At 39.4% G+C, this 24416-nt stretch overlaps 1 protein-coding gene and 1 long non-coding RNA gene across 3 annotated transcripts in view; both read right to left on the reverse strand.

Moving 5' to 3' along the window:
- Window positions 1-8854, reverse strand: part of LOC148874021 (dentin sialophosphoprotein-like protein) — a 53019-nt gene extending 44165 nt beyond the window's left edge. The window contains exons 1-2 of the mRNA XM_088966448.1: window positions 8359-8854; window positions 5810-6036 (exon numbers count right to left, since the gene is read on the reverse strand). Coding sequence (XP_088822574.1) covers window positions 5810-6036; window positions 8359-8709 — 578 coding nt within the window. The 5' untranslated portion in view covers window positions 8710-8854. The remainder of the gene's footprint in view (window positions 1-5809; window positions 6037-8358) is intronic.
- Window positions 8855-21928: 13074 nt separating this feature from the next.
- LOC148874022 (uncharacterized) lies at window positions 21929-24416 on the reverse strand. Of its 2 annotated transcripts, none has more exons than XR_016101744.1 (4): window positions 23542-24416; window positions 23378-23446; window positions 23210-23274; window positions 21929-23121 (listed from the first exon to the last, which is right to left on the reverse strand). It is a non-coding gene; the product is annotated as an uncharacterized LOC148874022 (long non-coding RNA). The 2 variants fall into 2 exon arrangements; XR_016101745.1 differs by having other exon boundaries at window positions 22984-23121; window positions 23210-23289; window positions 23542-23682.

Consider the following 24416-nt stretch of genomic DNA (forward strand, 5'->3'; position numbering starts at 1 on the left):
CTGCTCACAACAATCAGGGCTTTGGAGCTTATCCGATCCATCCCGCTCAGCCGCGACCTTCGAGATTAGTCTCTTCTTACCATTGCCATCATACCTAGCAACCACCCAAACCCAATTCTCGAGGTTTATTAATGACTCTTCCTTTTCTCCTCAGTTTTATCAACTTAAACTTAAAATCACTCTCCTTGACAACCTTTAACCTGTTAAAACTGAGATGAAGGATCTGTTAATCTTAGAGGACGTTTTACACAAAACGCAAGGAAGTTTATTGAGTTTTCTTCAGCTTATGCTAGCTATGGTGAGGGATTCCCATGCCCTAGAGTGATTCTAGGCGCCTTGTGAGAGAATCCGGGTATTTTCTCTCTTCTTTCTCTCCCTATTTTCTCTCTTATTCCTCCAAGAAGCCATTACAGCCATAAAATTCTGATCCAAGAAAACCATTCAACATTCTCTAAGGACTAGAACTGAGCTGGCCCTACATCAAACAATCATCCCTTTTTCCAGTCCTACGTTATGATTTTAAGAAGTGGATCCCAATAACGATGCCAGTCCCTTTAATGACTAGCTGCATCCCTTTGAGGACCTCCTTTAATTTGTCGGCATCCAAGTCTTCCATAGCTTCCTCGCTAGGGGTGTAAACGGATCGAATTCGAATCGGATCAGGCAATATCCGAATTCGAATTCAATTAGAAAATTCGATATCCGACGGATATTGAAAATTAATATCTGAATTCAAATCCGATTAAATATTCGAATATCCGATTCAAATCGAATTCGATTAATTAATTATTTTAGATAATTAATAAATATATAAAATAAATATTTTATTGATATAAAGTATATAAATACATAAATTATTTATATAACTTAATTATTATATATATTATATAAAATATTTTATATATTATATATAAGAATTAAATAATCGGTCGAATTTGGATATTTATCGAATTGAATCAGGTCATATCCGAATTCGAATCTGATTAACTATTCGGCAAGAATAGGATATCCAAATTCAACCGATTAGATATTTGAATTATCCAAATTCGATTTGATTATGTCAAATGTTGAATTCAAAATCGGATTTTCGAATACCGTTGATACCCCTATTCCTTGCCAACTTTGTTCACATGTTCCTTAATTAATGCCTCATCCCCGCCCAATTACTTCCTTGCCCCTTGGTCTATCTCCCCCTTTGTCTTCAACTGTTGAACAACGTTTCACATTCCCCAACTCACCAGAGCAAAAAGTCTGAGACTCCATACCCCAATCTGCTTTATCCTTCCCCTTGCCTTCTCCTTCTCCCCTTTTGGCACCAGTTTCTACCCTGAAGGATGTATTATCTTCTCCTCTATAAAAGTCCTAAGCTCGTATTCTTCTCCTACAAACAAAATTGTTGATGAATTTGGAACCAGCAGAGATTTCTTCAACTCCCACTAGGATTCTTGCAACATCAATTTTCTCTCACCTTCTATATCTCCCGTTATATTTCAGAAATTTACCACAAAAACCCTAATGACTTTAAAGAGAAAGAGGCACCACGCATATAGGGGAATGCCCATACCCCAATCCACATTGCTCTTCTTCTACCTTCTTGAATCAGACCTGTCACTGGAAACCACCAGCTTAATCTCAAATCGCATACCCTGCTCTTCTTCTCTTCTTCTCCAAAGCCCACCTAGCATCAGATCTGGCTATGGAACATAAACAAAAACAGACCCCCATTCAGCTTCAGTACTCCCAAAACTCTCCCCATACCTCATTGCAAATTTTCCCAGGATTCCATTTTCTCCTCCAGCTTAATTCCAACGAACCTACTGACAAAATTTGCATTTAGAACATCCATCCTCTCAGCCATTTTTTTGGCCATACTCGAATCACTCCATTTCCAGACGATGGTTTTGACATTGATCGTGCAGATGATCACCAAGAGATGGGAACATCTATTGCTGAAAACAAGATGAAGACACATGGACCTTCAGTCAAGAGGTGGGTCAACACCTTCAAGAGCCATGTTACTAAGTAACGTCTGATATAAAATCTGATAAAAAAAAGTAATGTCTGATATAAAAAATAGCATTCATCTTGTACCATAGCTGTTCATTTATGTCAAATAAGCTAGGAGACAAAAAGGAAATGTGACATAGAAGTGTCCTTGAGATCTGTGGAGTGTGAAACTTGATGTGTGTCTGACATGAATATGTCAACCATTTAGGAGAGTCCATGCACCAATGTCAGCTAACCAGATTTTTTTCTAATCGGAAATGGTAAATTTCATTAATAAATAGAAGAATTACAACCAGCCACCCCAACAGGAGCACTGACCCCATACAACAAACCCCTGTTACAAAGCTGCCCAGAAAAAATCCTCCCTGCTGACCCTTGTTTATCTAATCCATCAGCCAAGGCATTAGCTGAGGTTCTAACACAATTAAATTTTACATCAAAATCCCTTATCAGCCACCAAATTTCTCTCATGTTTTGTCTATAATTCCAATTCCCAAACTTCCTTCCTGTACCCGACCTATTAACAGCTTGGAGTCTCCTTCCACTTCAATCTGATGAAGGGCCCAAATGTTTAGCTAATCTCAGCCAATGGAAAAGAGCCAGTACCTCAGCTCTTAAAGAGTCTCCCACGGCCCCATCCCTGTTGGCCCTGAGAAAAGGGCCAGTAGATTTCCTTCTCCATCTCTTAGAGCTCCTCCTACTCCAGATGGTCCTGGGTTGCCAAGTGAGTTCCCATCAAAATTCAGCTTGACTCTTTGAGGTGAGAGTGGTGTCCAAGCCTCCTGAGAAACTGATTTAGGTCTTGAGAACTCTTTGAATAAATCCAGTACCTTTACCCAATTGCTACTTTGATGGTTGCATTATCAATCAATTCCTCCTATGACTTCTCTTTCCCCTGGAAAATTCGATTGTTTCTTTCTTCCCCGACCACCCATAGATTGCCACTCTTGTTGTTCTCCAAGGTGGTCTAGCCCCTTTTCTTCTGCTATCAGGTAATCAGATATTCACAACAAGTATATATAAAAATTCAAAATTGAACAGCTAAAAAACCTAAGTTATTTGATTCTACTGATTTTTATATAGAATTTTTTTTTTAATTGGGACTCATTCAAGTATGGGTTCCCATCACTGAAACAAGGGAGAGGAATTTATCAGAACCGTAAGCTATCCATAAGCCCCTGTTATACACTCTTAATGATAATGTGTATATTATATGACATAGATATAAATTCCCAAACTTGACATGGTAACTTGAAAGTGAATCTAGGACTTCCCAATAACATCCCTATGAGGATTTGAAAGAACTCCTAAACCAATCCCAAAAGCATCTCCTTGGCATTAGAAACTTGCCTTCTTTATTGTGAACCATAATCATACAGCACATACTGATACAATTAATAATAATGCAACCCTGCCCAAGATCTTTCTCCAAAAAGAACTGCATTACATAAAGAGACCCTACCAAATATAAGTTTTGATCGAACTTATTTTCAGAAAGGCATCACCTTTGCTAACTCACCTTAAAATGAAAAAGATACTCCGACCCGGAAAATAAACAGATCTTAATTCCATGGTGCTGATAAATAGTTGCTTACTTTCTCAAAAAGCATATCAAAGAAAAAAGAAGCAAAATTAATTGCGGAAAGGGATTTCATACACATAGTGTCACTATATCTTATGAATGGTTTAAAATGTCCCTAATTTCCCTAAAATTTCAACGACATATTTCCATTTTCATGGGTAGCAACACAAAATTTTACTGGAATTGACATATTCCTCAATGAACACTATTCAGCACTATGTCGAGCACAAGAGATAGCTTCGACGACATATTTCCATCTCTACTTCCATGGGTAGCAACATGAAATTTACTGGAATCGACATATTCCCCAGTGGATACTACCAGCAGTATGTGGACTACAAGAGATAAGTATCATAACATAAGTTGGTGACAATATTGTAGATATGTGGAGTAACAATGTGGTTGCCTGTCTAACTTACATAATTACCACTTTGAGCTAGTTCAATATTCATTTTAAACATGAAACATGAAGTTAAATATTACTTTTTGTTTGTGTAATAGATTATTTGATTGATCTATCATGAAACTTTGAATCTTAAAGTTTAACAGGTCAACTTTTTTGTTTTTGATTGGAAACAGTAACATTCATTAATTCTTTAAGAAACTTAGTACAACTGTCGCCTTCAAAAAACAAGGTGACCCCTCCACAGATTACAAACAGGCCCAAAAAAGGTTTTGCCTACTAACTCCTTGCTTTGCTAAAGTATTAGCCATTGCATTGGCTGATCTCCTACTCCATTTAAACCTGACTTCAAGCTCCCTTGTTAGTTGCATAATCTCCCTTATAGGTTGTCTAAGGGACCAGGCACCTAAGCTGTTTGTTTACATCCAACCTATTACCAATTTTGAGTCTCCCTCCACTTCCAACTGCTGAAAACCCAGCTGTTTATCCAGCTTGAGCCCTTGTAGGAGTGCCAAAACTTCTGCTCTAAGAGAGTCCCCCAGTCCTATCGGGCCAAAATAAAGGGCCAGGACATTTCCTCCCCCATCTCTAAAGACACCCCCGATTCCAAAGGGGCCTGGATTACCTATAGAACTGCCATCAAAGTTTAACTTAACATCCAAACATAACGGGGGCGACCAGTCCTCTTGAATAGCTAAAGAGGGGCAGGAAGAAGCTGCTACCACACTCCACCATCTAATTAAGTCATCTACAGAAAGTCCTTGAACAGATCCAGCGATTTCAGCCAATGTATGATCTTGATGGTGATCCCTTCATGTGCTGATTTTTCTTTCCCTTGAAAGATTCCGTTATTTCTCTCTTCCCACACTGTCCAAACAACTGTTGCCCTCGTTACTCTCCACATTACCCTTCCTCTTTTCTTTGACTGATGAAAAAAGCTAGATTCAAAAAGATCCACCACACTTGTAGGAGGAACCCACCTACACACAAAGAGAGGAAAATCAATCCCAAATAAAAGTAACAAAAGGACAAGATATTCGTAGATGGTTTACCGTCTCACCACTCTTCAAGCAAAGACTACAAACATGAGGGGATAAGAACCAATTCGGTCTTTTTTTCTGAAGCAAGTCCAAAGTACTGATTTTCTGGAGAACCACTTCCCAACAAAAAGCTCTCACCTTTGGAGGTATAGGAGCACTCCACACTTTTTTTATAGGAAAAGAGTAAACCAAATTGGAAGAGTGCACTAAAGAATTGAAGAAAGAAGAGCATGAAAAACAACCAGAGGACTTTTCAGACCAAAATCTATTATCAAGACAAGAATGATCCAAAAACACCGAATTTAAAAGGGAGAAAAGATCATCTGACTCCCTCAACCCTCTCCCGAACCCTAGTTTAACAGGTCAACTTCAGAATGTATTCTTGCCTACAACCTTAGTTTCTTAGCTTTGTTTAATGATTTGGACCAAGATAATAATTTAAAAAGGTGTGTCCGTGTTTCTTTTATCATTTTATAAAATATCATTCTATATTTTTGCATATTTGCATATTTTACAATGTTTCCACCATATCTATAATTTTTACTGTATTTCCATACGATATTTCCAACATTTCCATGTTTCCTATATTTGGATGACCAAGATTTCCACCAACACTGACATTTCAAACCTTGCTTATGACATACATATGCAAAGATATGTCCCAGACTTATGCAATAAAAAATATCAAAAAGTTAAAATATGAAGATTTACAAACATTTACAATTATAACAAGTACAAGAAAAGTAAGTATCCCTAATTAACAATATCTTTACATACTTGCGAGATCTAAGTTTACGTTCAGCCTCCTCTGACCGCATTTTCACATGGTTCTTTGTAGATTCATCCAAAATACGTTGTACATTTAGTTTGCGCCATGAACACCCAGATTCAACAAGCAAACCATTTCCATCCCCACCACCTTGTCGTTCTTCATAAATATCACAGAGGTTTGCTGGTTCTTGTGACCATGTAAATCTAAACTCCTTACCACCTACATCAATAACCTGGTGCACTAGACTGTAAATCTTCTATTGCTTAAAATAAGCAAGTTACAAGAATATGAAACCATATAAACTGAAAAGCAGAAGCAATAAAAGTTCAATCAGAAGAACCATGCAATAAGCTCTGACATAACATTTAAGGAGAGAACTAAATATACAGGATATGAATAGAATAACTGCATTTTTTTGATGAATAATAATAAGTTTATTAATTCAGAAGTTGATTTCAAGTTGTGAATTCATACAACATCCAAGGAAGAGGCGCGAGCTGCAGCCCCTCCTTGAATTTTACAAGTAAACTAGGAAAGGAATACAGGAATCACAGCTGAATAGAATAACTGCATTTTTTCTGATCAATGAAATAACTGCATAAAAGAGATAGAGAAAAGTAATTGAACCAAGCAAAACAATTCTGTTTAAATTGCTTGTCCGAATAGATATGGTGAATTTCAATGATTAGATCCGTTAATAAACCTTCAAGATGTTACACCTTTATGTATGATTAGGTGGCTACAACTTAATAGATTTCAGTCCATGCATAGAAGCTAATTTATAGTTATGAGGGACAAAAGAGACAAAGGAGAATTGCTTTACATTTTAGACAATCCAAATCTCTATTAGATAAGTTCCTAATCATAATCATTTCACATCCATAGACCAAGAAAGTGAAATTCCATGCATCTACTGCAAATAGTTAAATAAAAAGTGATCAATAGATTTTAGCTGCTCTGAAGAAAATATACAAATTATAAGAAAAATTTTAACCTAACCCAGCATTGAGTCCATTACTCAATACATGCACTAAAGTGATTATCAAAATAGATGAACCACCAAAATACAACTCTAATTAATGCTAGGGATTATATAGCTAAAAGAACAAGAATGAAGATTAAAGAACTAATATTCTAAAAATGGAAAATTCAGAAGGCCAATGGTACAAATTCCTTGCAAGAAAAAAATGGAGAATTTGATGCCACCAAATAACCCTTGGTCAGGTAGATAAAGATTTAGAAAAAAACATTCAAAACAATAACATGAATTTGTAGTCCCCATTTACAAATAGAGAGAGGAAAAGTATTTCATGGATATCTTCCTCACTCAATGATCTGAAAAAAAAATCAACCTTTTTATGTTGTTAGTAAGAGGTTGCCAGGGCTGTAGCAAGGTATCACCAGATCTGTTGGTCACATATGCAATTGTCCAATCATAGAGATAGCCTTTTCTAAGGCATGTTGCATGCCTAAGAAATAATGGCCTAGTCATTGGATCATTTCAGAGTACTGCTGCTTTGGCACCAAGGTTCAACGTATTGATACCATAAAGAGTTTTGCTTTGACCAAAACTGGTCTTTTTTTTATCTTTTTTGTGTTAGACTTTGGCAGGGGAATAGCAACATTTTCATTTAACATATAAAAACATTAAAATCATCTAATTCCCCTCAAATAGCATATCGGGGACCTAAAGATATGATATGATAGGCCGAATAGGAAGTATATTGTATCACTACTTTGAACCTTGACTGGTACAGCAAATTAAAAGGAAGAACAGTAAGTAACTAAGGAGTTATAAGTTTTTTATGAATGAACCTATAATCCACAGACAAGCAAAAGAAAGAAAAGTTTATCTTTATAAGCTCCTGTTGCACAAAAGTGCTACTCAAAAAGATTCTAATGGAACAGAAAGTAATTTCCAGTTGCTTTTACAAAATTCACTTGTTTGGGAAGGTCCTGAAAGGAATGATGTTTCCTGGTTTTCTGTCTCTTGTACTCCACGGGTCAGAGTTTCATCATTTTGTAGCGGCAAAAAATCTGAAACAACTTCGTGCTTTTTAGCTACTTTAAGGCGTTCATGTTTGTACAATTTAATTTATATGATCATCATGCCCACCTCATCTAGGTTGCCTTGACAGATTATATTTCTACACCAGTTTTACTAAACAACAATACTATGTGTCCATTAGAGAGTAGTTAAATTAACATTAGTTGGCGTTGGAGGTTCCAAAAGTTCCAATGAGAAATAAAAACAAGGAAACAGATAAACCCAAAAAAATAATGGAACACACTATTCAAAATAATAAACAAGATTAGAATAATGGTTGAATCAGTCAATTGCCTCAAATCTCAATCACTCCAATTTCAAGAATTAACAAGAGACACCGTTAGAATAAGGCAGATAGATGAGTTCAATTCAACCAGAAGAAAAGTAGTAACAGAAAATGGTACTCAAGGACACCAAGAAGTTCTAATTCAAACTAAACAGGAGTGCTGAGATCGAATCAAATTAAAAAATAGAGAAGCTTTCAAAGAAATTGAATCAGTTACTTACATTTCCAGACATATTGTTAGTATTGGAGTCGAATTTGATTCGGGCAGTACCTCCCTGCGATTCAACCCGCTTGATCTCGTCGACTATGTCGGGGGTAAGCCGGATGATCATGGCGAAGGCAAGTGGACTTTCCGTGACAAGGCTGAAGGTCTCTTCCGGGGCTGATGGGGCGGCAGCTGGGGTGGTGCTAGCTTGGCGGTTACGAGAGCCGGCGCCACCGATGGTAAGACGACCACCGGCGGCGCTGGCAGGGCGGTTGGGAGGCGGCGGAGGGAAGGGATTGTGGATGCGTTTCGTACCCCGACCACCGCCTCCTCCACCTCTACCGAGTTTTGACGAACCCCCGTACATTCTTGCTCCCTCTCTGCAGACGTTGAGACCGGGCGTACTTTAGCAAATACACGCTTCTGGAGGAGAACGCCGGAGGTAAGGAAGATGGAAGAAGAATAGGAGAGAGAGAGAGGGAGAAGGAGACGAGTTAAAGAGGGTTTTTTTTTTATTTTCGAAATTTATTTCTGCAATGAGAATGGATTAATTACTTGAGTACAGAGATCGCAACTTGGGCCTATTGGGTCGGGCTCCTCAAGAGGAAGCCCATGAGTTTGAGCTTTGTTGGATTCGAGTTAGCCCGTCCCAAATTGCTCAGTGTTATTCTGTCGATAGTTGAGCTGAGCCTGTTCATTGACTAACTTCATTTCTAAGGGCCCGTTTGGGAGGGCTGAAGCGTTGGTTCAGCTGCTTTCATTGGATTACTTTAGAAAAGAGAAAGTAGCTAAAAAAGCTTCAGCATAAAGCTATGTTTTGGAGTCATTTTTGGCTTTCCAAGGTTTTTACCGTTGTATTGAAAATTAGAGCAGACCAAGCGGTTGAACCACTTGAATTATGACCAGGCACCTGGTTGGTTTGGTTATATCCCTAAAATCAGAAGTCACAAATAGACTACCTAAAAGGCTAAAACTGCCAATCTGGCAGGTCCAACTCAGAAAACCAGTGAACTGGTCCCAATTTTAGAAAATCAGTCGATTTTTTGAAAATCTTCTAAAACATAAATGTAGACTTTTGGAGGCCATAACTTTGCACTTAGATATCCAATTGAGGTGATTTATTTTTATTTTGGGTAACTTTTCATGATCTATGTGTCCTAAGGGTGCATGTTTCCACTTTTTTGTTAGAAAAAATACCTTTTTTTAGCCTCAAATCTTAATTTTTAATATAAAAAAAAATTGAAACTACAATGGGTTTGACCGCGGTTGAACCTCTAACCCATGAAGCACTCCCTTTTTCAAGTCAATGCCCAATCTAATTCGTTCAACGTCAGTTTTTACCAAACATGATAATAGATTGCCAAGGTGAGGCCCACCTCGCACAAGTAAAAGTTCTTGTGTGAAAGCCCTCCCAAATGGGCACTAGGTGGCATATATACCTAGTGTTATGTTGTGGAATTCTTTAGGCTGCATTTGGTTGCAATGGAAATCTAAATCAGATACAAATTTTGCACCTAGTCCAATTTTGCATTTATTTGTTTGTAACTATGATTTGCACTCATTAGTAGTGCAAAGTTTATGTTTTTTTTTGTCTCATGCACTCACTAATAGTGTAAAATTTGAGTGTGGTTTTGGATAAGAAAACTATGAATGTTGGTCAACCTCCATTGTTATAGGGGAAGTGTGGGCTATATGGGAGGCCCATCTCTTGGTTAAAAATTATAGAGGGTACAACATCATTACCATTTTAGATTAGTGATTGAATGTTTGCAAGACCAGGATTGAAGTCATGCAAATAATAAAGGTCTTGAATTGAATTAAACAAATAACTATATAATCTTAAGATCAAAATCCATCTAAACCCTAGCTAAGAGAATTTAGCTGGACACCATTAAATTCAACATACTCAAGAAAATTAAAGGGGAAACACAGCAAGAATACATCAAAGAATGAATAGAATAACAAGAAAATTTTAGCCTTTGGAGGTCGAAGACAAGTGCAGTAACTAAGCCTTCCTCCCTCTTGGATTTGGATTGTTCCTCTCCTTCTCTAGTATGTTGAAACTGCTTCATCTCTTGTTCTGATGTGCTGAGATTGCTTCATCTTTTTTTCTCTTCTAAATTCTCTCTAAGGATGTACCCTTTTGCCTTGAGTTTATGGTCCTTTTTATAGTGCAGTCTCCCCTCAATTGCTTCTCAATGCAGATTTCTAATTCAACACAAATTAGGTTTCTTAGTCTTTATCTTAGTTGAATTCTTATCTCTTCTGCACTGCCAACTACTAGACCCAAAACTTGTAACTCGAATTTCACTTGATTGGCGGCGGAATTAAGTTGAGTGATAAACACAAGAGTTGTAGCCCTATCTCTTAGCTTTAATTATTCGTTTGAATAACCTCAATCCGAGTTGTAGGCAGAAAGTTATGCCCAAAATATGGGAACTATATCAAAACAGGAAAATTCCCGATTTTTGTGCATACATATCAAATCCGATTTCAATGGATTCTCTCCTTCATGGCTACATCTATGATTATATTGATCAATTAAATCGAACTCTTCCTTAAAATTGCACAATTAAGCTCCAAATCATCTTGTAAGACAATTTCATCATAATTAGTGCAATATCATGCTAATTTCAAAAACATTATTACCAAAATCATCATTTTAGAGGTATGAAAGTATGTACAAATATAAGCTTATCAAATACCCCCAAACTTAGCTTTTGATTGTCGTCGATCAAAATATGAATAAAATCATACTTAAGCTAATGAATTGATCATGCTTTGCTTATTTTGATTTTCCAAAGTATATGCCTAAAAGAATGTATAAGGTATATAACTTAGAAAACATTCAAAATACCATCCAAGAATTACCATGAATCTTATACTAACAAAATCTCATCATGAAAATTGAAGTGTTGTATGTGTGTTTTGCCAATTTTGGAGTGTTCTACATGATTCTTAGTTCAAATTATGCAAACCAATGGTTCTTTGAAATTTCTGGATATTCCATAGGCTTGCTCTTCATAATCCTTCTCCACTAATGTAGACAATCATAAAACTTTAGATCAATAGGTATTTATTAAGCTTGTAATGTAAGGCCTAGGTAGGGGATAACAAAGAAATGATAAAGAATTACAAAGCAAGAGAGCATAGAAGGATATGCACATATAAATATACTCTCTAGATATCCCCATATTCTTTATTTTTTCACATGTATTACAACCCCCAAACTTATTTATTTTGATCTTCTTGGGTAGTGAATATGTAGTACCATCTAGAGTAGGTATAGTGTAAAAGATCAATGTCCTTGGATTATTTTGGTCTTGAGCCATCTTGTTCTTTCTCTCTCTCATTTGTTTTTTCAAAGTCCTTTCGATTTCTTGATCAAGGGGTATTAATTTTCCACCCTTAGTGCGTGTCATGCACTAGGAACCTTCAAAGAAAAGAAAAAGAAAAAAAAATTAAAATTTTCCTAAAAAATTTTATAAAGCCGAACCAAACAGAGATTAAAATGGAAAATTTTAAATCAAAAAATAAATACAAATAGATGTTCAATCTAAGGCTAATTCAGGTAGTTTTGATATGCAATAAACTAGTCCCCGACAATGACGCCAAAAACTTGTTGCATAATTTATGCACAGTTAATTTAGGCAAGTGTATCTTAACCAAATGTGCATATAATGATGAGAAAAGTGTCGATCCCACAAAGACTAGATCACAATACCAAATCAATTTTAAACTAAACTAAGTTGAACTCGTGAATCAATTGAAGGAAAAAAATAAAAGAATTAATGCAAATCCAAGAACTTAATAAAAACCGAATTAATGGATAAATGCAACTAGGGTTTAGATTTCATTAAATCAAGGTTATATAATTAAATATTTAATCCAACTCAAGACCAAAATTACCCTAAGGTATATTAGAGTTATTTTCTTGTGATGGTGGATTTCCCTAAATCAATTAATAAGCTTTCTCAAGTCATATTAATCCTTTATTAATCCAATTCTACCATCAAATGTCTAAGTGGTTGTTAAAAGGAAAAATAAGCATTAATTTCTTTGGAAACCTCTAATCGTAGAAGGGGATTTGACTCACTAAGCTCCATTGATTCCCACACATGAGCTAATCATCTTTCGATATCATAGTCTATCATGTGATTTTTATTGGCTAGGGATCTAATTCATAACAATCCTTTGGTCAGTCATGCATGAATCATCAAATCATTAAAAGATTGGCCAAATCTTTTAAAGCATTAAGCATAGCAAAAAAAAATTCCTCATGCAAATAATAAAGGTCTTGAATTAAATTAAACAAATAACTATATAATCTTAAGATCAAAATCCATCTAAACCCTATCTAAGAGAATTTAGCTAGACATCATTAAAATCAACATACTCAAGAAAATTAAAGGGAAACACATCAAGAACACATCAAAGAATGAATAAAATAACAAGAAAATTTTAACCTTTGGAGGTCGAAGACAAATGCAGCAACTAAGCCTTCCTCCCTCTTAGATTTGAATTGTTCATCTCCTTCTTTAGCGTGTTAAAACTGCTTCCTCTTTTCTTCTGATGTGCTAAGATTGCTTCCTCTTTTTTTCTCTTCTAAATTCTCTCTAAGGATGTGTCACATTGCCTTGAGCCTATGGTCCTTTTTATAGTGTAACCACTCTTCAATTTCTTCTCAATGTAGATTCCTAATTCAACACAAATTAGGTCTCTTAGTTTTTATCTCAGTTGAATTCTTATCTCTTATACACTGCCAACTGTTGGACCTAAAACTTGTAGTTTGAATTACACTTAATTGTCGGTGGAATTAGGTTGAGTGATAAACCCAAGAGTTGTATCCCTATCTCTTAGCTTTAATTAGCCATTTTAATCACCTCAATCCTAGTTGTAGGTAGAAAGTTATGCCCAAAATACTGGAATATATCAAAATAGGAAATTTCCCAAATTTGTGCATACATATCAAATCCGATTTCAATGGATTCTCTCCTTCATGGCTACATCATGGAGCATCATTGCTGCGTGGTCCTTCCTCTATGATTATCTTGATCAATTAAATTGAACTCCTCCTTAAAATTGCACAATTAAGCTCCAAATCATCTTGAAAGACAATTTCATCATAATTAGTGCAATACCATGCTAATTCCAAAAACATTATTACCAAAATCATTAAGTTAGAGGTATGGAAATATGTACAAATATAGGTTTATTAGTGTGTCTGGAAGTGTGTCATTAAACACTTCAGAACACCAGTTTAAACATTTATAATTTTATTCCGATTCTCAAACAACTACTAACGTAGTAAATGGGTGAGAACGGGTTGTATCCATAGGGAAGCGAGGAAAAATATCTTGTACTTAGATTCGGGAGAAGAGAACGCAAGTGGGAGTTGTGGAAATAAAAAATTAATTAATTAAAAAAATAGAATTCATTAAAACCAAATTCGAAAAGTACTGAGAATAACAAGTGCATAAAAATAAGCAAATAACATAAACAACTAAATAAAAGAAACAAAATAAAAATTTCTGAGAATCCAATTAGAGGTAGTAGTTTCTAGATCTCTCCTTCCACCCTCGAACTTCTCGAGCTAGGCCTTCCGTCTTACCTGGCCGAATTTTAGATCTCCAGAAAAGAAATAAAACACAAATGAAATCTAATAAAAATAAATTTGTAGGAAGGAAAAGTTAAACTAGAAATTAAAGAACATAAAGTAATTTTAAAACTAAAGAAAATATGATTATGATTCAAATCCAGAGGTGGTAGTAGTGATGTTAGTGAACTGCAAGTAGGAACCCCTCCTCTTGCTTGGGCATCCTCCTCTTCTTCTACCCTTGAATTTCTCAAGATCAACCTTCATTTTTCCCTGGGTGAATTGACCAACCCCTTCTCCAGGGCCCCTGGGGTCCTTTTTATAGAGAAGAGTGGATATAACTGGAATTAAAGAGAAAGAAGGGGGCAGCAACTGGGTTTTAGCAAAAATATGGGTGCCCTAGGGTTTTTAATGGATGGCTAAGATGGTTTTGGGGTGATCTTATGGCTAAAAATAAAAGGAGAAGGCACCCAATATTATGTAGGGCTAAGATTTGGGCACCTAGAAATGGAAGGTGTAGATTAGAACATCTAGGGTTGAAGGGTTAAGATTAAAATAATAGATTATGCCCTAGATTGAATGGTTAGGATATAAGATGGAGGGAATGGCTGAGATTTAATGGTGGGGAGCTGAATGATGAGGATTAGAAGTTAGGTGGCTCCTAGGGTTAGAATGCTAAAAAGAGAATGCCCTAGAATGGATGGTGGAGATTAGAAGGGATGAAAGGTGATGATTTAACAGTTAGGGGTGACTAGGGTTTGTTAAGAGTGAAAAAATGGGTTAAAAGGCGCCCTAGGGTTTGCTAAGGCATGGGGAGCATGCTAATATAGTAGGAGGGGCACCAAACTGGGTTTAGACACCCTCCTGCTTTCAAATTTTCACAAAAACACCCATCTCTCAACTGGACTCCACACCAGCTTCCTAAAATTTGCATTTCAGCCATGAAAACTTCTCAATTTTGCATAAAATTTGCATGGGGACCCTCAGAGGTCACAACATTGAAATTAACTGAGAAAAGAACACAATTTGACTACTCTAAAATTGAAAATACCCTTGAATTGATGCCCTTAAGGCATCAAAATGCAGAGTTATCAGAACGCGTCCATCATAGAGGGGTCCATCGAGCTATAGGTAGCAATCGACCCATTCAACGTCATGTAGGAGTTTCAGGTGATCCTAGGGTGGACCTCTTACCATGCCCTCTTGGGATGCCCAATAATACACACCTTGGCTTTCGTCCCTTCAACATATCATCAGTGCATCAAAGCCAAACACCGAGGATGGTCAATCGGGATCCTAGCCACTAGAGCCCTGTTTGATAAATCAGAAATGCACCTACAAGATGCTGTCTATTTCACAAAATTGGCAGAGAAAGGGGAGACGAGAATAACTAAGGTCGAGGGGGCAAAGCTGCCTAATCCCATAGAGAGCAATCCGATGGACACCACCGAACGAAAGAAGAGAAGTAGATGCATCCGAGTGATAGAGAGCGATAGAAAGGATTATTATACCACCATCGCGGATTATGAAGACAACAATCCACCCGCAACCAAGAAGGCCATCCTTGAGGTATGACTTTATATAATCATGATTTATCCGATGAAATTCAAATATGCTAAACATGAAAAGGTAGCCTTATTGCAACTTGTACTGATGGTAAATGTCTTTTTTAAAAAAAATTCATCACTAATGTGCAATACTCTTTAGTTTCATAATTGATTGTTGATAAGATCATCAAAGAATGTACGTCATTCCCCCCAAACATATTTGTGTAATCCTCTACTAATACATATTATCTTCTTTGCCAAAAAGTCATTATAATCATCTAACGAAAGACTCTAAGTAATGTTTCAACTAGCATCATTTCACCACACCATTATTGCAAATTGATGTTGTTGCAGTAATGCCATCAAATAATAATTCATCCACTGAGAATGACACAAAGGTACGACATTTACCCACAATCTTATCAGACACAAAACCCCAAAATAAGAGACAGATAATAACGTGGGTAGTGACAGGAGTTGAAGGAGGACGTTTTGAAATATTGCAATGAAGTCAGAGCGCCTTACAAGTGCATGATGGATTTTGTAGACACAATTAAAGAACCATTAGAAGAGATCAACTTAAAAGTTGATGAAACAGAAAAAAGACCGCTATACATATCCACTAAACTAGCAGCTGAGGACAAAGAATAGATTATCACACTTCTAAAAGGTAAGGAACTATCCTTAAAGCAAAACCTTCAAATCCGATAAACAGTCTAATCTGTGTATTCTCACAGAGTTTTAGGATGTGTTCGCCTGGTCATACGACCAGATGTCAGGATTAGATCTAGACCTCGTCAGACACTCCTTATGCATAGATCCTAAGTTCCGGCCAGTGAAGCAGCCACAAAGGATTTTTAAGCCTGAAATAACCCTGAAGATCAAAGAGGATGTAGGACGGCTCCTGAAAGTGGGTTTCATCAAACCTATAGTACACCCCCAGTGGCTATCCAATATAGTCCCAATAAAGAAAAAGAATGGACAACTCAGGTTAGTGTTCCCCACCTAGTCCTTTAGCAATAGCACATCAACCAAATACTAACCTCACCTTATCACAGGTGCTGTGTTGATTTCAGGGATTTAAATAAGGCTTATCCAAAAGATGAATTCCCTCTACCCAACATAAAGGTGTTGATAGACTTGACTATGGGATATGAACTCTTCTCTTTCCTAGACACCTATAGTGGGTACAACCAAATATTTATGGATTCTATAGATGCACCCCGCATAGCCTTTAGGACATCGATAGGGAATTTCTACTACAAGGTGATGCCCTTCGGCCTGAAGAACGCTGGGGCAATATACCAGAGAGTGATGACTAGCGTCTTCCATGATATGATACACAAAGAAATTGAATGCTATGTGGATAACATAGTAGTTAAAGCGAAGAAGAAAGAAGACCACTCCGAAGTCTTAAGGATAGTCTTCACTCGATGCAGGGATTTTAAAATAAGGTTAAACCCATTAAAATGTGCATTTGGAGTACAATCAGGCAAGTTCTTAGGCTACAGAGTGGACTAGACAGGAACACCCAGATGAGAGCAAGGTCAAAGTCATCCTAGATCTCCCACCTCTAGCCAACAAGTATTAATTGAAAACTTTCCTAGGAAAGGTTTCATACCTAAGGAGGTTCATCCCTAGCCTCGTGCATGCTGCACTACCACTGATGAAGTTAGTCAAGAAGTTTGTCGAGTTTAAGTGGACCTAGGAGCATCAATAGACATTCGAACAACTAAAAGCAACCCTTGCTAGAACCCTAACAATGTCACCACCAAAGGACGGGCAAGAATTTGGGATATACATCACAACAGGCTCAGAGGCCATAGGATGCTTATTGTTATAGGAGGTCGATGATAGAGTGGAACTCCCAATATACTACGCCAACAGGACCCTTAAACCAGTCGAGAAAAACTACTCCCACATGGAACAATAGTGTATAGCACTGGTCTTTGCTACATAAAAATTTAGGCACTAAATCCTAGGCCAAAAAGCAAGGCTCATCGCACGAAACAACCCAATTAAGTTCTTCATAGACAGACCTTGGCTAGCGTCGGTAGACTTGTCAAGTGGATGATGCAGTTCAATGAATATACGATAAAGTACACCAAACCTAGGGCTATCAAGTGTCAAGCAACAACAAATCTGTTGGCCACTTCCCCTCAAGTAGTGATTTTCCCATTTCGGATGAAGTACCTGGAGACACACCTATGATTGTTGTGGTCGAAAGTAGTGAGTGGGTCCTAGCCTTCGATGGGAGTAGCACTAGCACCTCGGCTAGCGTCGGAGTAACACTAACCTCACCCGACGGACAAACATTTGCTTACTCCTTCAAACTCCAGTTCCCTTGTTCAAACAACATAGCCCAGTACGAGGCCCTGGTCCTCGGTTTGATCAATGCAATAGAAGATGGTGCAAAGAAGATAAAGGTGATTGGCAACACTAAACTTGTAATTGGGCAGCTTGATGGAAGTACAATAGTAAAAGAGGTGACCATTCTGCCATACAGGACCCTAATCCAAAGGTTAGTCTGCAACCTAAATGTAGATTTCAAACACCAAAATAGAGCCAAAAATAGGTTCATTGATGCGCTAGCCACCCTCGGGTCCAAGATACAAGCTAGCACGAAGCCAATAGAGATCACCATCTAGTCAGTTGGTAAACAATCAACCGTCATTCTAAGGGATTGGGTATAAGAAAAAAGTGAAATAACAACAGATGATTAGAGGCATAAAATAATTCAGAAGATGAAGAGTCAGACCATAGGGACACGAGATAGCAAGTTGATTGCAAAATTCCAACTTGTGAATGGGGTACTGTATCACAGACAGCCAAATAGAGTAAGGACGAGATGCCTAAGGAAAGTAGAGGCTGAAACAGTGTTGAACGAAGTACATAAAAGCCATTGTGGGAATATTACAAACACCCTATTCTGAAAATTACAAAGATTAGGGTATTACTGGCCTGCGATGAAGTGAGACTCCACCAAAGTACAATGGGAATGCGATAAATGCATCCCACAAGTATATGGTAGAGAGTGTCTTGTGGTTTGTGAGGAGGACTGAAGGAGGATGTACACAAACTATCTGAAAGACCACACATTGCCCGTTGATATTACACTAAGGAGGAGGTTATTATCTAAGGTTAGGTGGTTTTACCTCTAGGATAGAATGCTATATAGAAAATCACACACAAGAAATCCTTTGCGATACCTAGCTAGTGATGAGATCGACGAGGTACTAAAGGCAGCCCATATCTCTGAACCTGCAGCCCATCAAGGACATTTAGCGTTACACAACCATATCCTACACTTAGGGTTCTACTGACCAACCATGATGGAGGATACGTAGAGACTTGCACGCTGATGCCATAAGTGCCACATCCATGGCGAAAGAATTCCCAAACCTGCTAACAATCTACACCTAGTCATCACACCCTGGCCATTCCACACTTGGGAGGTAGACCTCATAGGCAAGATATATCCCCCTTACAGAGGGTACTGCTTCATCATAATGGCCACAGATTATTTCACCAAATGGGCAGAGGCCATACCCTTGTGACGAATTTGCGCAGACAACATAGCCAACTTCCAAAGATAGAACATAGTTCACAGATTTGGAGTTCCAATGTGGATACTGACAGACAATGACTTATCTATAAAAAATTAAGAAGTTCGTGACCTCTTAGGGCAATACGGTGCAAGATTAAGAACATCAACAACATATTACCCACAAGGGAATGGACAAGCAGAAGCCACAAACAAGACCTTATTGAGGATGTTGAGCAAAATAGTGGCCGATAATCAAAAGGATTGGGCAGAAAAGTTGTCAGAAACCCTTTGGGCCTATCACACCTCTATCAGAAAGAGTACACAAGAAACACCCTACTCATTGGTATACGATCAAGAAGTAGTACTACAAGCAGAAATACGGGCCATATCCGCCCAAGTAGCCTTTGTGATGAGTAAGAAAGTCAAACCAAAGGACATGAACCATTTACTCACAGACAAGCTCGAGGTCATCGATGAAGCTAGAAACATGGCCTTGCAAAAGCAGACCAAATATAAACAAGCCCTAGCCACAAACTTCAACAAACATTTGAGACCCAAAAGCTCCAAAAAAGGGGACAAGGTACTCAAAACGGCGATAAACATTAGAAAGGGCAAGTTTGCAGGAAAATTCGCCCCAACATGGGAGGGGCCGTATCTGATAAAAGAATCCCATACTTCGGGCTATTATGTATTGAAGACTGTAGACATAGAAGAAGAGGACAAAACAATCAATGACTATTGGTTGAAACCCTACTTCAAGTAATTCTGTATTTCTGTAATCCCACTACTGCATGTACCCATTCCCTGAATAAATGTGCAATATTTCAGTATATCTGCTTTCTTATTGAACTCTATCACTAATGCATGTATCAACAACTTGCACTTTTTTCCATAAAGTTTCTTCTTTTTTTATATAGTTCTGGCTGCGATAAAGTCTGCATGCATCTATATACTTTGATAATAATCAAATGATCTAAATGCTATAACTTGTTCAAATATACTCTCCATACTTGCTTACACCTCCTGGCACCCTCAAGACTGCACTCATCCCTGACAACCCCGGGAAAGCCTTGGCAGCCCTAGGTACGTTCTCATTCCCTGGTCGGTTCCATGATGCCACATGCTCCATGCGAAGGCCCTAGCAACCCCAGGCACAATCAATCCTCGGCAACCCTAGGAAAGCCTTGACAACCCTAGGCACGCTCTCATTCCCTGGTCGGTTCTACGATGCCGCGGCCGGTTCTATGATGTTGTGGCCGGTTCCATGATGCCACATGCCCCATGCAGAGGCCCTAGCAACCCCAAACGCAGTCAATCCCTGGCAACCTTGGGAAAACCCTGGCAGCGTTAGGCACGCTCTCATTTCTTGGCCGGTTCTAGGATGCTACGACCGGTTCCACGTTGCTATGGCTGGTTCCACGATGTCACATGCTCCATGCGAAAGCCCTGACAACCCTTGGTGCGCTCTCATTCCCTGGCCGGTTCCGCAATGCCGTGGCTGGTTCCACAATGCTGTATGTTCCATGCGAAGGCCCTAGCAACTCCAAGTACACTCTCATTCCTTGGCCGGTTCCGCGATGCCACATTCTTCATATGAAGGCCCTGGAAACCCTGGGCGCATTCATCCCCCGACTACCCCGGGAAGGCCCTGGCAACTCTAGGTGCACTTATTTCAAGTGGAAATTCCAAGCTCACACTCATGCCACCTGGAAACCCCAAGCTCGTACTTACATGCCCCAACAACCCCAGGTGCATCCACACCTCTAGGCAGCCCTTGGGGGCTTTGTCAACATTAGGTACGACCCCTATCCACTTTATAAATGCAGACACTTTGTCTAACTCATAATTGCAATGATCTAAGGGGGAATAAACAACAACCGCCTAATACATTGGTGTGAACACTTTGCCCAAAGAACAATAATAACTTCGACCGACTAATATCTCATTGCCACAGGAAAGCTAATACAACCCTCTCTTGTGAGGACCATACTCAGAAAAGCAAAATGGTTGCGAAGAAGCTCTAACTTATGCCAATTATTCATACTACGACCAAACCTTAACTGTACCGCCCGTGGAAGGCCCCTAGAGACTTCAAACACTACAATGTTGCGACATTGGACTTCTTCTTCCTATGAGCATTCTAGTCACCTACTTATTTACATCACACAATATGAGTTTTAGCTTACTCTCATATGACAATCTCTCAGCACGACATAATAACATTGCTCAACTTCTCTAACGCACTACGATAAAGCCTACTACGCCTGTGCCGATACTTAACTGCGATGAGGACAAATGGACACTCAACCAGAAACACTCGAACAATGTTACCCTCAAACGTTTCTTACAAATTCATGAAACACTACTCAACTTTAGCAAAATTCGCTATTGTCTCTCCTAGCGACATCCAACACAGTTGCACGGAAGGCCCAAATTACGGGATACACGCGATTTCTTCATTTTTCACTTCACTTGTGATGTTACTAAATTGAGATTAACTCCCAAATCTCTTTAAACAATCTATGGCAGAGCGCACCTGCGTCAAATACATGTTCGATAAAAATCACATATATGATATTCTCCAAAGCACATATCACACACTTACAAGCAATAGACTCAACACTCATGGATCACATTTCGCTCAAACATCACTCCCCTATGTATATGATAAGTTAATCGCATCATGTCAAGATAACTCTATCGCACTCAACAATGTCTTAAGGGGTAAAATAGCAGCCGCATTCATATTTTTTTCCTTAAACACTTTGAAACTAGAAGTCACCTATGACCAACAATTAACTCTCTTTACTTTTTTACAAATTCGACTTTTGTTACACACAAAAGCAAATAACCAAGAATCGAGCTGACAATCATATCAAAGGTAAAACTACAGTATCAGAAGCAACAACGCATAAAATTCACATTATATTTAAGACTATTTCTAGAAGGATTTTACATCAAATACAAATGTTCATCATTTAGCCCACTCTTTTCTCATATCCCCAATAGTTTTCAAGACTTAGCTACATTCTTCGAAATCCCCAAGGTCTTTCAACTTTGCCGCACATTCTGCGAGGATCTTCTTGTGCTAGGCGCATTCATCCATCAGCAGACTCAAGCTTTTCTGTCATCTTCGCTATATTCACCTCGACAACCCTCTGATAGAGGTGCACATCCTTTAGCGAACAAAACAAAACAGATCACGACACCTTCAGACTAGACTTCCAAAAAGCTTGGGCTAGCATGATGACACGCTCCTCGATCTGCGTCATAAAGAAGCCCATTACTGACAATCCTCGGCAAGCCTCTAGCCAGCAGGCAAAATTGGACCATAACAGCTCTTCAGCTGGGCGGGTCATCACATGACTCACCATTGTGAAGATAGTGTTCAATGCAAGACTCACGACTTCGGGATGCTGATTTCCCTCTGGCAACCACCTAGCCCGTATGGCGGTCGAAGCAAATTGTGCCACTGAGCTAGATACGCTGTATTAGACGCCCTTACGATGGCCCTGAACTGAAATAGGGTCCACAATCGGGTGGTATAGAAACGGGATGTCATGATTATCGCAATACTCCATAAGCTCCTGCTGCATCTGAGCCAACTCCTCTTCATAAGTTAACTCTTCAGGCGGAAAGACAATCCCAGGCTCCGTGTCCCCGTCCCCTGACTGATGCTCCAATTTACCGGAGAAACCAAACTCCCCAACTGGGGCCTTTGGCTCAACAGAAGCATTAACCCCAGGCTCCACACACTCATCCCTAGGTTGATCTCCCAAGCCCTCAGTGGCACCAACCCCCACAATAGAGGTCTCTGGCTCGGCATCTGTCCTGACTCCTGCATTCGTAGAGGCATCAGGCTCGACAGGTGGAGCAGTAAAGACTTCTTTACGACGAATGGTTGGGTTCGCGTCTGCGACCGCCTAGTCTCCCTCCCGCACCACAACATCAGGAGTAGCATCGCCACCCCCAGCACCACTAGCATCCCTAACATCATGATTGGGGGGGCTGCAATGATGTCATGTCCTCCACTAACCGCCTGATAATAGGCATGATCGGCACATCGGAGATACCTGTAGGAAATGAGGTCTGCTATAGGGTGAAACAAACAATCAGTGTGATGAACTCAAGTGAGACATAAGCAGTACATCAACAAAAATAGCAACCTTTTGCGTACCTCCTTGTCCATAAAAGGATTACCGACGCCTTCGTGCCTGGCTGAGCCTCGTCCATGTCTACGCACTTCAAAACAGAAGACTGAACACTAATTAGCTATAACCCCACCATGCAACTGTGTCAACTATAAGAATGACAATAAATGCATCGACAAGACAATTTTACTCACCAAGTTTACCTTCTCCGAAGGAACTGCTAGAAGCCCTGCGCCTGACGCTGTGTCACGAGTCTCAACAGACTTAAAGAAAAACACAACAAACCAAGTGACACTCAGCCATGGATCAAAATGGAATAGTATCAAAATAAAGAGGACTAAAAGAACAAGGTGCGTACCGAATCTTCCTCCCTCGGCGCCCTCTTTCGAGGTTGGGCAGCCATTTTCTTCACACGCTCGCTCAAAAAACAGACACATGTGACCCTCTAAGGTGGGATTGTGATTGCTGACTGCGCGGACCCAACATTCGAGTGATCATCGCTCCCGGGTGTCGGAGCAGAGGGCTCCTCCATGACCTTGGATCGATACTCCTGGTCATGCGATGAAGCCATGTCCGATGCTGCATCTTGTGGCACAACTGGTGTTTGAGTGGAACATGGGAGGCTCTGACGAGGCACCCTCAAGGATCGTGGCCTTTTCACCAGCGGGCGGCTACTCGTCCCCTCATCTGCTGGATGCTTTCCATCGTGCGTTGTCATCGTTCTCTGTGGCATGGGCAACCGGGGAGCGGTGAGACTATTTCCCTAGTTGGCGGCATGACCTTCAGGGGGAGCCTTGAACTGACAGAGACTGGAGCTTGCGCGCAACAACTCTTGGAAACCCCAAAAAGTACGCATTGATAAGAAAGCTGGAGGGAAGCACAACCCTACACCCACGCAAAACCTGCGACAGGGAACCGTGTGCACCCGGGGAAGGCCAACTCATGTCGCCGGATCCAGAAGACGTTTTCCCTGGTAGATCTCAAAAACTGAGCACCCATGTCGTCATAACCAAATTGACGAAGTACTCGGTATGGTCGATAAACACTAAGTTGAGCCTCCCCCGCACGATCGAGGTATGCGATGGAGCCAGACCAAGTTATTATCTGTGCTATGCCTGCGGCAGGGCTCTTCGCATCGATGACGCACTGCTGATCACCACCCTCTGAAATTGGCATACCAACATAGAAAGGCATAGAATGGCACACCGCTCATGTGTATGGCCTCCACACAAA

The sequence above is a fragment of the Nelumbo lutea genome, chromosome 1 (assembly GCF_056320005.1).
Source record: "Nelumbo lutea isolate HS-2025 chromosome 1, American lotus-T2T, whole genome shotgun sequence".
Taxonomy (NCBI): Eukaryota; Viridiplantae; Streptophyta; class Magnoliopsida; order Proteales; family Nelumbonaceae; genus Nelumbo; species Nelumbo lutea.